This window comes from Alosa pseudoharengus, unplaced genomic scaffold (genome assembly GCF_046254945.1).
Source record: "Alosa pseudoharengus isolate Yale_2024_CS ecotype anadromous, Long Island Sound unplaced genomic scaffold, YU_APseudo_1.1 YU_APseudo_1.1_scf_21, whole genome shotgun sequence".
Classification (NCBI taxonomy): Eukaryota; Metazoa; Chordata; class Actinopteri; order Clupeiformes; family Clupeidae; genus Alosa; species Alosa pseudoharengus.
In genome coordinates, this window is record NW_027468674.1 from 23,460,865 (window position 1) to 23,474,967 (window position 14,103).

Here is a 14,103-nt window from a genome sequence, read left to right on the forward strand (position 1 = left end):
CAAACCCCTCATGCCATGTTTTTATACGGCATACCAAATCCCCATGTGCGCGCGCGCACACACACACACACACACACACACACACACAAACACTCAGGAAGCTTTTATCCAAATATAGGTGGTCAATCATGATGTGGGCCAAATAGTTGCCTATAAAAGCTGCTGGGGTTGCAGAGGCCATTACCATTTGCTTGAAACGTTTGCAGGTATGTCGACTCTTTCTAATGTCATTCAGTATTTTTGCTTTCTATGAAAGGTAGGCTATTTTTACTGGACAGAATAAAAAGCAATATATATGATGTATTGTTTACAGGAACATCACACTGGATAGTAGTTCATTGAAAGAAACAGATCAGATTAAGGTAGATAAACTATCTTCAGTGAGCACCACAGAAATTAAAAAATGCACAAAAACAAACATAATTAATTTAATTTGTGGCCTTTTCCTCAGAAAGAGCAGCAGCAGCCATGAGTTCAGACGCAGAGATGGCTGTGTTTGGTGAGGCCGCACCTTACCTGCGCAAGCCGGAACGGGAGAGGATTGAGGCACAGAACAAGCCATTCGATGCCAAGGCGGCCGTTTTTGTAACCGACGCTAAGGAGCTCTATGTCAAAGGCACACTCAAGAGCAAAGAGGGTGGCAAAGCCACTGTGAACACTGAAGCTGGCGAGGTTAGTTGGCAACAACAAACACCAAACAAAAAGATCAAATCTTCACCTATTGTCATTAGGTTGGCTATGCCACAAAAATATACAGTAATTTCCTGTTGACATCTACAGACTGTTACAGTAAAGGAGGACCAAGTCTTCCCTATGAATCCACCTAAATATGATAAAATTGAGGACATGGCCATGATGACCCACCTCAATGAGGCATCCGTGCTGTACAATCTTAAAGAGCGTTATGCATCTTGGATGATCTATGTGAGTTAATCTCCAGATGTTGTTATAAAATAATTAACACTTAATTGTGTTTTAGATAAAAATGTGGTATTTATGGTTACTAGCAAACACATTAGCTATAGTGATCCAACTTGATGTTTTAGACCTACTCTGGACTGTTCTGCGTGACTGTGAACCCCTACAAGTGGCTCCCAGTGTACAACCAGTCCGTTGTGGTGTCCTACAGGGGCAAGAAGCGCCAGGAGGCTCCCCCTCACATCTTCTCTATCTCAGACAATGCCTATCAGTTCATGCTGACAGGTTTGCGGCAGAGGAATCACAACAAACGCATGACATCATGTGTTTCTTATATCGTAATAATTTTCTTAATATGTTCTCAGTATAAGTATAGTATAAGTATAAGTATAGTATAAGTTTTCCATGTATTTGACTACACTTGTTCATGATCATAGTAATATCATCTTAATTCCTCCCACGCAGTAAAGTGTGTTGAAGTTAACCCTCTAAAATTATTGTTATTTTTAATATATATAATATCAAAGAAGAAGTCCATGCATATGTTTTTCTCAACAGATAGGGAGAACCAGTCAATCCTGATCACGTAAGTAATCAAGTAGATTCACAATAGACTACAATGATGATGATACATTTTTAGACCTGCTATTGTTTAGCTTTGTTTTGAGCAATGTTCCGTAATTACTCCACAGAGGAGAATCCGGTGCAGGCAAGACTGTGAACACTAAGCGTGTCATCCAGTACTTTGCAACAATTGCAGTGTCTGGTGGTGACAAAAAGAAAGAGGCTCCAGTTTCTGGCAAAATGCAGGTGAGACACATTTCCATTTGATAATGGATATCTCCATTTTTTCATCAGCAGAGTGATTTAACCACAATGCTTCACCTGCAGGGAACGCTGGAAGATCAAATCATCTCAGCCAATCCTCTACTAGAGGCTTTTGGTAATGCCAAGACAGTCAGGAATGACAACTCCTCCCGTTTTGTGAGTGGACTGATGCTTCTGAAACATGCTTCCCTACATATTTTGTGGCAGAATTTAGTTTAATTAACAATGTTTATATGTTGTTTAGCATAGCTGTTTAGCATAGTTGCATAGTTGTTTAGCATAGTTTTATCACATCCAGATTTTTCTGTCTCACAACCTCAGGGCAAATTTATCAGAATTCACTTTGGAACTTCAGGAAAACTGTCTTCCGCTGATATTGAAACGTGTGAGTGTTTCACCATGGCTTCAAGGTTTACTTCATCCCATTTCAAAAACTAAGCACCTTAAAGTGTAATAATTAATAACTGCTTAATTTTTCCAGATCTGCTGGAAAAGTCCAGGGTAACATTCCAGCTTCAAGCCGAGAGAAGCTACCACATTTTCTACCAGATCATGTCAAACAAAAAGCCTGAACTCATTGGTAGAACACAATACTTTTTTCAGTTCTTTTACAGCTCAACAGAAGCCCTTTCTCAATCAATGCTTCTAAAATATGTAAACAAGGCAAGTTGTCCAAATTGACTTTGCCATTTCCAACAGAAACACTTCTCATTACCACCAACCCGTATGATTTCCCATTCATCAGCCAGGGGGAGATCACCGTCGCCAGCATAAATCACAGTGATGAACTCATGGCCACTGATGTGAGAAAATGTTACTGCCATTATAATGTTGTCATTGTATATGCTAGGCCTACTGTTGATGCGTGTAAATACCACTGTTACTGCTATTGTTACTACAATTAGGCTACTACTTGGCTACTACTACTACTAGCCTACTATTACTACTAGGCTACTAGCCTACTACTAATAATAATGATAATAATAATAATAGCAATAATATGTTATTGTGATAGATTTTGTTTACAATGTCACATTGTGTATTGGTATTGTATTTATTTGTTAATTTATTCACTTCCAGAGTGCTGTGGACATTCTGGGCTTCACTGGTGAAGAGAAGATAAGCATCTACAAGCTGACAGGAGCTGTGATGCACCATGGTAACATGAAGTTCAAGCAGAAGCAGCGTGAGGAGCAGGCCGAACCTGACGGCACTGAGGGTAAAAATGGACCTGATTCATTCACCGCCCATTTCCTATTTTTGTTTTTTTGTTCATTCACCAATAAAAATGTTCTTGTTTTGGGCTTCTATGACAGTTGCTGACAAAGCGGCTTACCTCATGGGCCTCAACTCGGCAGATTTACTCAAATCCCTGTGCTGCCCTAGAGTTAAGGTCGGAAACGAGTATGTGACCAAGGGTCAAACTGTCCAACAGGTAAGCCGTGTGAGAATGCCGAGAATTTCTCCTCAGATAAGTCTACTGTACATTACAAGGAAAATTACGAGACTGTCCGTAATCACTCACAGGTGTACAATTCCATCGGAGCACTGGCCAAGTCAGTTTACGAGAAAATGTTTCTGTGGATGGTGATTCGCATAAATCAAATGCTGGATACCAAGCAGCCCAGGCAGTTCTTCATTGGCGTCCTGGACATTGCCGGGTTCGAAATCTTTGATGTGAGTGTTTGCTGGATTATGGCCTTGTCCAACGAAATGCTATTTAGTGAAGGTAACTCCCTGTGACCCGCTGGGTGCTCTCCGTGTGGGGGTAACACATTTCTTTTGTTTCTCAGTATAACAGTCTGGAGCAGATATGCATCAACTTCACCAACGAGAAACTGCAACAGTTTTTCAACCACCACATGTTTGTGCTTGAACAAGAGGAATACAAGAAGGAAGGGATTGAGTGGGATTTTATTGACTTTGGAATGGACTTGGCTGCCTGCATTGAGCTAATTGAAAAGGTAATTACATTAGTCGTTTATTTACATTCGGAGTAGACATTCATTAAAACAAGATGGCATCCTTTTTTAATACTATTGTACTTTGTTTTAAAGCCAATGGGCATCTTCTCCATCCTTGAAGAGGAATGTATGTTCCCCAAGGCATCAGATACCACCTTCAAGAACAAGCTCTATGACCAGCATCTGGGCAAATCAAACAATTTCCAAAAGCCAAAGCCAGTGAAAGGCAAGGCAGAGGCCCATTTCTCCCTGGTGCACTACGCTGGCACTGTGGACTACAACATCACTGGCTGGCTGGACAAGAACAAAGACCCTCTTAATGAGACAGTTGTACAACTTTATCAGAAGTCTTCTTTGAAACTGCTGTCCTTCTTTTACTCCAGCTATTCCTCTGCTGAGGGTATTTTATTCTATGATGGGTTTTCTTGTAGCTTACATACCAGGGGACTATTTTCTGGGACAATGATAATGTTAACAACCTAAACAATCATATTAAGTATGGTTTTCTTCTTCCTAATATCTGTGATAGTGTGGACTAAAGAGGAACACTGCATGCCTTTTTATGATTCTGAATGTCATTCTCATTTCACACACACACACACACATACACAGAGAGAGAGAGAGAGAGAGAGAGAGAGAGAGTGAAATTAATAATTTTGTAACAGTCTATATTTTTATATACCGTTTGGGAGGGGGGGTGGAGGTGAGGGTGAGTGCCTTACTCAAATTTCTAAATGTCATTGTCCATCCCTAGAAACTGCAGGTGGAGGTGGTGGGGCCACAGGGGGGAAGAAGGCCGCCAAGAAAAAGGGCTCTTCCTTCCAGACAGTCTCAGCTCTCTTCCGAGTAAGTGCAGTAGTGCAGTAGTACCGTAAACCCTAAATGTAACTATATTGATGGGGAGAGAGAAAAGGGAAGAGAAATAAGTTGTGCATATAATGCAGCCTATTGATGTGTCCCTTTCATAGGAAAATCTTGGAAAACTGATGACTAACTTGAAGAGCACTCATCCACATTTTGTGAGGTGTCTTATTCCTAATGAAACTAAAACACCAGGTATGACGTAAGAATAAAATAAATTAATGGGCCCTGATAATTGAATACTAGGCCTATATAACTGAATAACAAGCTTTGAAATGTAAAGTAGCCTAGTAATAAAGGTGCAGGTTTTCTAAAATAATAATTTGAATACACCTATGGCTCTTTACTTCAATTCAGGTGTGATGGACAATCATCTGGTTATCCACCAGCTAAGGTGTAATGGTGTTCTAGAGGGCATCAGAATCTGCAGGAAGGGCTTTCCAAGCAGAATCCTATATGGGGATTTCAAGCAGAGGTAACATTCATAGTATTTAACTGAACATTGTGCAGTGATATATTGAAACCTTCTTTAAACGAAATGCCTCTTACATGCAGATACAAAATTTTGAACTCCAGCGTGATCCCAGAAGGTCAGTTCATAGACAACAAGAAAGCCTCAGAGAAGCTCTTGGGGTCGATTGACGTAGACCACACTCAGTACAAATTTGGACACACAAAGGCAAGTTATTATGTCCTAATTAACCAATGGCCTTCTTATTGTACATGCCTAAGACAAGACTCAGGAGGTACAGCATTGTTTCCTATTTCTCTTATCAGCATACAGTATCAGGAATAAACTAATTCTAATGTACTACAACAACAACAATATAGCATTTTTCTCTATTGAGTACTTTTAAAAGCAGATGTCACAAAGCGCACCACAGAAGCAGCAAAATAACAATTATAAAATCATCACCATTACATTCAAGGAAAGACCGGTCTCAGATGTCCATTTGGACTTGCAGGTGTTCTTCAAGGCCGGCCTGCTAGGGACCCTGGAGGAGATGCGGGATGACCGACTGGCCGCCCTCATCACCGTCACTCAGGCCCTGTGCCGAGGCTACATCATGAGGACCGAGTACTCCAAGATGACCGAGAGAAAGTGAGAGGACAAGACGAACTCAAGATGTCGAGGAATGAGTCAGTGGTTTATACACTGAGGACAAAGAGAGGACATATTTCATTTCCAACCTTTGATATTTCCTGTCTCTGTAGTCATTAAAGCTCAACTTCAAGGCTTGAGCCAGTCAATTTTTGTGACTCACCTCTAAACCTCATATGTTCTTCATTACTCTGCTGTACTGTGTTTAGATTCATAACTAAGGAATGAGGAACCCTCAAAGATAAGTATGGGCATCATTTCAAGAAAGAAATTATCTCTTTTTTTTTATAGAGAATCCATTTACACCATCCAGTATAATATCCGCTTATTCATGAATGTGAAACACTGGTCGTGGATGAAGCTCTACTTTAAGATCAAGCCGCTACTGAAGAGTGCGGAGACAGAGAAGGAAATGGCCACCATGAAAGTGGAGTTCACTAAGTGCAAGGACGAGCTGGTCAAAGCCGAGGCCAAGAGGAAGGAGCTGGAAACCAAACTGGTGACTCTGCTCCAGGAGAAAAATGACTTACAGCTACAAGTTCACACTGTAAGTTCATTAATAGTTTACATTTTTGTACATTCATATTTTGTACAATTGTAGTTTTTTAAAGGTGCCATGTGAAGCTTTTTTAGTGAAAACATCAGAATGTGAGGAAAGATTTGTTTTTATGTAATGTATACTCTGTGTTGTCCAGATATCCACTAAGCCAGGCTGGCTCTCTTGTAATACCACATTGTACCACATGTGGCCACTATGTTTAACCCAATGCAAGTCAATGGAAGAGAGCGGTGTGGCTGATTTCAGCCTACAGAATTCCACATAGCTCTTTTAAGATATGCATAGTATAGAGACATTTTAAAGGTGTACTGACTGTAAAAGCCAGGTCCTCGATTCTCGATAACGATGGATCTAGCCACTCTACAACTGTTCTTTTGAACTTTTGTTAGGTTTTCCGTGCATTTGTTAGAGGGACTTTGTTACCAACTGTTGTTGTAAAAATGTCAACAGTGATATCAAAATAATGAACCTAATAAACCGTAACCTACATCCCTAGGAGTCTGAAGGTCTTGCCGATGCTGAGGAGAGGTGTGAGGGCCTGATCAAGAGTAAGATACAACTTGAGGCCAAGATGAAGGAGCTGAGTGAGAGAGTAGATGAGGAGGAGGAGGTGAACGCTGAGCTGACCGCCAAGAAGAGAAAACTGGAGGACGAGTGCTCTGAGCTCAAGAGAGACATTGATGACATGGAGCTGACCCTTGCTAAAATAGAGAAGGAAAAGCATGCTACTGAAAACAAGGTGAGTGTTGAAAAGTCAATCTGCAAGTGCAATACTGTTTTGTACTGAATCAGAACTCATGCATGGTCTGGTGTTTGTAGGTGAAAAATCTCACTGAGGAGATGGCTGGTTTGGATGAGAATAACGCTAAACTGACGAAGGAGAAGAAAGCCCTCCAAGAGGCACACCAGCAAGTGCTTGATGATCTTCAAGCAGAGGAAGACAAAGTCAACACTCTGTCTAAAGCCAAAGTCAAACTTGAACAACAAGTTGATGATGTGAGTCCATTTTTTATTGGGCCTATCTGTTACCCTTTCAAAGACCATGGAAATGCAGTCCGTAGTTTTATTTGGTGTATTCTTTACAGCTTGAGGCTTCATTGGAGCAAGAGAAAAAAATCCGCATGGATCTTGAAAGAGCCAAAAGGAAACTGGAAGGGGATCTGAAGATGACTCAGGAGTCCGTAATGGACCTGGAGAACGACAAACAGCAGCTGGAGGAAAAACTCAAAAAGTACAAAACAATTCCATACACATGATATAACACTGAATGCTCTAGCATGCTCATTTGTACTCTGTACTCTGTGGTTCTATGTTCACAACAGAAAAGATTTTGAAATGAGTCAGTTGCTGAGTAAAATTGAAGATGAGCAAAACATGGAATCCCAGCTTCAGAAAAAGATCAAAGAGCTCCAGGTATTTCCTCTATAAAGATAGCAAAGCTAATGGTGGTTATAGTGCGGGGCGACTGTCATCATTTTCATGGTGATGACTTGAACAGGCTCGAATCGAGGAGCTCGAGGAGGAGATTGAGTCCGAGCGCGCCACCCGAGCTAAGGTGGAGAGGCAGTGGTCAGACCTGTCCAGGGAGCTGGAGGAGATCAGCGAGAGGCTGGAGGAGGCCGGTGGCGCCACTGCTGCCCAGATCGAGGTGAACAAGAAGCGCGAGGTGGAGTTACACAAACTGCGGCGCGCCCTCGAGGAGTCCACCCTGCAGAACGAGGCCTCTGCTGCCGGCCTGCGCAAGAAGCACGCCGACACAGTCGCCGAGCTCGCCGAGCAAATCGACAACCTCCAACGCGTCAAGCAAAAGCTCGAGAAGGAGAAAAGTGAATACAAGATGGAGATTGATGACCTGGCTGGAAATACGGAATCTTTGGCCAAATCAAAGGTGACGGATCGTTTCTTGGTGTTTTATGCCCTCATTGTTGTCTTCAAGGCAGCGCTGCCTGGAAGGCACTAGGGTTAGGCATGGGTTAAGGTTAGGGTTGGGGGCCTTTAAGCCGACGGTGGCAGCGCTGCCTGGAAGACGACGTTGGGGGCATAAAACATCGAGCGTGACGGATCAGAGCCAAATAGGGACCTTTCACAGAACTTGAACATGCTGATGTCATAAAATTCCTGATCAAACATTTGACAAAAAAAATATGTCTCTTTTTTTCTGATGACAAACTTTGTTATCATACTTTAAGGCCAACTTTGAGAAGTTATGCCGCAACTTAGAAGATCAGCTCAGCGAATACAAAGCAAAACATGATGAAAACACCTGTCAGATCAATGAAATCAATGCCCAAAGGGCAAGACTTCAAACTGAAAATGGTAACTGAGAAAAATAATTAAATAATGACCTATAAAACTTTGCATACAGAATGAGATCCATCTCATTGTCTCCTGACTTCTAGGCGAGATTTCCCGTCAGCTTGAGGAGAGAGAAGCTTTGATCTCTCAGATGTCTCGAGTTAAGCAAACCTTCACTCAGCAGATTGAAGATCTGAAGAGGCAGGTTGAAGAGGAAGCAAAGGTGTTTATTTTTCACTGATGCTAAATCAATAACACATCTAGACTGAAGTCTAAACCACACACCGATTATAAGCATTGCTTCAAATAACAAAAATGCATGAAACAAGATGTAAAATGACTTTAAAAGCATATAAGTTTGTTTTATAGTTCTATAGATAATAGCTATATTATTCCACTATAACTACAATACTATTTGTCTCCCAGGCCAAATGTGCACTGGCCCATGGGCTTCAGTCGGCCCGCCATGACTGTGAGCTGCTCCGAGAGCAGTATGAGGAGGAGCAGGAGGCCAAGGCCGAGCTCAAGAGGAGCATGTCCAAGGCCAACGGAGAGGTGGCACAGTGGAGAACCAAATACGAGACTGACGCCATTCAACGCACTGAGGAGCTAGAGGAGGCCAAGTATGACACGCCAGCCAAAGCCAGACACTCTCACTCTAAAATAAAGACTAGATTTTAAACATGGTGGTTTCCATAGCTCATCGGGACATTATCTGAAACAGAAGTGTTTGGCTAAAGACAAAGATCCCTTTACAACACAGTAACGAAGCAGCACACTGTTTTATCTCCCTGTCAGGAAAAAGCTTGCTCAGCGCTTGCAGGAGGCTGAGGAATCCATCGAGGCGGTGAACGCAAAGTGTTCCTCATTAGAGAAGACCAAGCAGAGACTCCAGGGGGAAGTGGAAGACCTCATGGCAGATGTAGACAGGGCTAATGCCCAAGCAGCTGTCCTTGATAAAAAGCAAAGGAATTTTGATAAGGTAGCGTTTTACAGATCTGCTTTCCATAATGACTGAGTTTGATATTTTATTATCATCATTTCATTCTTATGCTTTTTTTTTAGCCTAATGGAGATCTTCCATTCTTGGGGGGAAAAAAACTTAATTCCAACAGTGTTTGTATATATGTAGTTAAAGGTAGATGTAGTGATGTACTGAGAATAACTTTTTGGAAGGAAAGTTGAAGAAGAAATAGGTTATCAGACAATTATGGTTATGGTTATGGTTATGGTTATGGATTTGGCAGACGCCTTTGTCCAAAGTGAGTCCAAGTTAGTGTCTTTCAACACTGACAGGAAGGTGGGAAAGCAACAAGCTAATTCAGACAGTGACATCAAGTATTTACACACAAGTTATCCCTGTTGAGAACCAGTGAAATACATTCGGCGTTGATATTTGAGAAGCCAGCTGTACTGTATGTGTAAAGAGAAAGCTAAAGGGAGGTGTCATGTTCATTTGTCTTTTCAGATTGTTGCGGAGTGGAAGCAGAAGTACGAGGAGAGCCAGGCCGAGCTGGAGGGGACTCAGAAAGAGAGCCGTTCCCTCAGCACGGAACTCTTCAAGATAAAGAACTCCTACGAAGAGGCCCTGGACCATCTGGAGACCTTCAAGAAGGAAAACAAGAACTTTCAGCGTACGACAGATGTTCAAGACACGTTTTGTTTAACAAAGGTTTATAATACAGCATTGCCAAGCTACTGATTAAAATGGTGTCTCTTGTCTCGCCAGAGGAGATTTCGGATCTCACTGAACAGCTTGGAGAAAATGGGAAGGCCATTCATGAGCTGGAGAGGTCCAAGAAGCAAACGGACACTGAGAAATCAGAGATCCATACTGCCTTGGAAGAAGCTGAGGTGAAAATGTTCTGCTGATCAAAAGATTTTTCTGAATTTTAGTGTTTACTGTTGTTATTATTTTTGTTATTATTTTTGATTCTCATGTCTCTCTCTCAGGCATCGTTGGAGCATGAAGAATCCAAGATCCTTCGCATCCAGTTAGAGCTCACCCAGGTGAAATCTGAGGTGGAGAGGAAGGTCTCGGAGAAAGATGAGGAAATCGAACAGATCAAGCGAAACAACCAAAGGGTTATAGACACCATGCAGTCCACCTTGGATGCAGAAATTCGAAGCAGGAATGACGCTTTGCGCATTAAGAAGAAGATGGAGGGAGACCTCAATGAGATGGAAATTCAGCTGAGCCATGCCAACCGGCAGGCTGTGGAATGTCAGAAACAACTGAGGAATGTCCAAGGTCAAATCAAGGTCATTAAAGCCTCTTCATCTTAAGTCACTTGGCTTTAACATATAATCATATAAAATTATTTTGACATGTCTAATTGGATACAGATGCGGCCAGATGTCTAATTTAGCAAACATTTGATATCTGGGGTTGTTTGTTGTCCTGTGACGAAATGTAGGGCACTTAACAAGAAAAAATAAAGTGTTCAGACTTATCCTGTCTTGATGATGACCTCTTCCTCCATGTACACATTTTAGGATATGGCCATCTATCTTGATGACGCTATAAGGTCTCAAGACGACCTGAAGGAGCAAGTGGCCATGGTGGAGCGCAGGAACAACCTCATGCAGGCCGAGATTGAAGAGCTGAGAGCGGCCCTGGAGCAGACGGAGAGAAGCCGCAAAATGGCCGAGCAGGAGTTGGTGGACGCCATCGAGCGAGTGGGACTTCTGCACGCTCAGGTCAGCAATGTCTCTCACTCACCGGATACTGTACTGTATGTGTATATCCTCATGTTCTGTCAGGTAGGCTATATGGAGTTCATTGTCATCCTGGTTCTGTATTTGCTGGGTCCATTCCAGAACATCAGTCTGGTCAACACTAAGAAGAAGCTGGAGACGGACGTGAATCACCTGCAGGGCGAGGTGGAGGATGCTGTCCAGGAGGCCAGGAATGCCGAGGAGAAGGCCAAAAAGGCCATCACTGATGTAGGTATCCACTCAGATTACTGCACTGTTTCATCTTGAAGGGACCTACAGACAGATAAAACAGCAAAAATCACAAATCCAAGGAAAATTATAATTTTAGAGAAAATGTTAAATGCCGAATGGAACATATTTTGTTTTCAGAAATGATTAAATTCTACCAGTCCACTGTCATCAGGGCTTTTGTTCAGATTCAGATATAATCAACCACTATGTGCATTCATAGGAAATAGACTGTCACAAAACACCATTCCTGTGACCCACAAACCCAGTTGGACCCAGTTACACATTCTCTCTTCTCTACCTGATCTATTTTTGTCTTGCCATGTCATGTTATATGCAGGCTGCCATGATGGCAGAGGAGCTCAAGAAGGAACAGGACACCAGTGGCCACTTGGAGCGCATGAAGAAGAACCTCGAAATTACAGTCAAAGACCTGCAGCTGCGACTGGACGAGGCAGAGAACATGGCCTTGAAAGGGGGCAAGAAACAGCTTCAGAAACTGGAAGCCAGGGTATCACAAAATGAGCCTTTTCCTGGCAAGATAGCATTCAGGAACCCAATAAATGATCGTTTTCTCTTTGAAATTCTGACATCAGTTCAATATGTTATACATTATTTATACTTTATACTTTTTTTTTTTTTTGTCTTGTGTAGGTCCGTGAATTGGAAAACGAGCTTGAGGCTGAACAAAAGAGAGGGACTGAAGCCATCAAAGGCGTTCGCAAGTATGAGAGGAGAGTGAAGGAACTCACCTATCAGGTCATTGAAGTGTTAGCTTACATGTAAAAGCATAAGACATTTCATGAAGCTTCCCATCTGAAATTCAATTCCCCCTCTATTCCCAGACTGACGAGGATAAGAAGAACGCTCAACGCCTGCAGGATCTGGTGGATAAGCTGCAGCTGAAAGTGAAATCTTACAAAAGACAGGCTGAGGAAGCTGTGAGTTTCTCTAAATCGAGATATCCACGCCCATCACGTCTTTAGCACAGGCGCAGTGTTATCAGCAGCATTCAAATGGTGAAATCAATCAAAACAACAGTTTCATTGATGAGCCGTTGGCTGTGTCCCACTCATAGGAGGAACAGGCCAACACTCACCTGTCCAAATTCAGAAAGCTGCAGCATGAGCTGGAAGAGGCCGAGGAGAGAGCCGACATCGCCGAGTCTCAGATCAACAAACTGAGGGCCAAAAGCCGAGATGCGGGCAAGGTAAACAGTCCCTCTATTTTCCCGAACATGGGTTAAATCTACCTGGACTAAAAGGGCTTTTAGTATATCTTGGCTTAATCTATGTACTAGAAAACTGGCCTAAATTACATTCAATTTTTTTTTTACACACACACCCATACACACACATGCTCTCTCACACCCAAACACACACACACACATACACACACACACACACACACACACACACACACACACACACACACACACACACTATACAATGGGCATATATTCCAATGACAAATTATAATACTAATTCTGTCTTTTTTCTGCCTTTCAGCCTGAATCTTAATGGAGGATTCTGAGATGGATTTGAAACTCCCTCTTCTGCATGAAGTAGTTACTTAATGGGAGTTCAATCACGTTCAATCAAATGGTATTTAGAAGACATTTAGCTTAATCTGTTCTGGAAATACATTAAATAAAGCACAAGCATCCCATGTCTGCTGTAGTGAATCTTGTCTCAATGAGTATAGTCTTTTCTATGCATAAAACATAAGAGAAAATGTCCAATTAAGGACACCAGTCTAAAAGAATGTCTACACTGAGTGCAAAGATGACTGGTTGTCAGGTGTGAGTGAGCTTATCACATTTCAGTGGTAGAACATCTTATTTTTATAAGATATAAAAAATAGCAAGTGATTAAATGATCACCATCACAAGACCGCACGTCATTAGGGAAGTCATACCAGAGCTATTTTTGGTCAAAGTAAGCTACTATAAAATTTCTTGTTTGGCCATTAATTTCTTTTGGTGGTCTCTTGACGCCATCTAGTGGTGTGTTACATTACTGCAGCAAAAAGGATATATTCAGAGGTAGTGAAAGGATTTTAATGGGCCACTTATCAACTGTGCCAAGCACTGGCCCTTGAATGAGAAACAGAAAATACATTAGCCTACACATATGCGATTCACAGGTCTTGCATGTGGGAGCTCAGATGCAAAACCCTCTAAATCCGTCTGACCACTTTTCTTTTAAGCACCATGATTATGAATGCAGACTGCATGGTGCTTGATTAATACACCTGTGGAAAGGGACCTGATGAAACCCATGAATAGGTTTTTGCCAACAAATGGATATTTCAGACCAGGAAGAGAATGGTATTTAGCGGATTTGAAGCGAATTATTTAATGAACTTAACGGTATACTAGTAGGCTATGTGTGGAGAGTGAGCATTCACTCACCATCGCTATCTCATTTTTGACGGAGGTGCCCTTGATGCTTTAGCATCTGAACTCTTCACGTGAGAATACCCTGATTTTTTTTACCTCGTTCTAACACATTACATTTTTCCCATAAAGCTACTTGTACCACGCTGACATATTTTATATATTTTGGGCCCCAGGTCACACATTTTCGGTGTAAACAACAACAGAGACAGGTATTATTTTGGCAACATGC

General features: G+C 41.9%; 1 protein-coding gene across 1 annotated transcript; it reads left to right on the top strand.

Moving 5' to 3' along the window:
- The first annotated feature begins 290 nt into the window (after positions 1-290).
- On the top strand, positions 291-13,066 carry LOC143138515 (myosin-4-like). Its single transcript, XM_076298964.1, has 40 exons — positions 291-362; positions 452-672; positions 781-924; positions 1,047-1,203; positions 1,477-1,504; positions 1,611-1,728; positions 1,810-1,902; positions 2,068-2,131; positions 2,228-2,326; positions 2,446-2,549; positions 2,827-2,965; positions 3,063-3,181; positions 3,274-3,423; positions 3,540-3,710; positions 3,804-4,110; positions 4,474-4,556; positions 4,679-4,766; positions 4,929-5,046; positions 5,127-5,250; positions 5,537-5,673; positions 5,965-6,220; positions 6,729-6,971; positions 7,052-7,228; positions 7,318-7,463; positions 7,555-7,645; positions 7,731-8,120; positions 8,422-8,548; positions 8,632-8,750; positions 8,954-9,150; positions 9,326-9,509; positions 9,996-10,161; positions 10,257-10,381; positions 10,481-10,789; positions 11,024-11,227; positions 11,348-11,473; positions 11,814-11,984; positions 12,128-12,232; positions 12,319-12,414; positions 12,552-12,683; positions 12,982-13,066. The coding sequence occupies exons 2-40, from the start codon at positions 469-471 to the stop codon at positions 12,991-12,993; spliced, it is 5,823 nt and encodes a 1,940-aa protein (XP_076155079.1). The 5' UTR covers positions 291-362; positions 452-468; the 3' UTR covers positions 12,994-13,066.
- Positions 13,067-14,103: the final 1,037 nt, after the last annotated feature.

What these genes read in the sequence shown, in the direction of transcription:
- LOC143138515 (XM_076298964.1), top strand. Translation starts at nt 469, where the DNA reads ATGAGTTCAGACGCAGAGATGGCTGTGTTTGGTGAGGCCGCACCTTAC. An exon ending in AGGGTCAAACTGTCCAACAG is followed by an intron (nt 3,182 to 3,273) that starts GTAAGCCGTGTG and finishes AATCACTCACAG; the next exon opens with GTGTACAATTCCATCGGAGC. An exon ending in AATCTTTGGCCAAATCAAAG is followed by an intron (nt 8,121 to 8,421) that starts GTGACGGATCGT and finishes TCATACTTTAAG; the next exon opens with GCCAACTTTGAGAAGTTATG.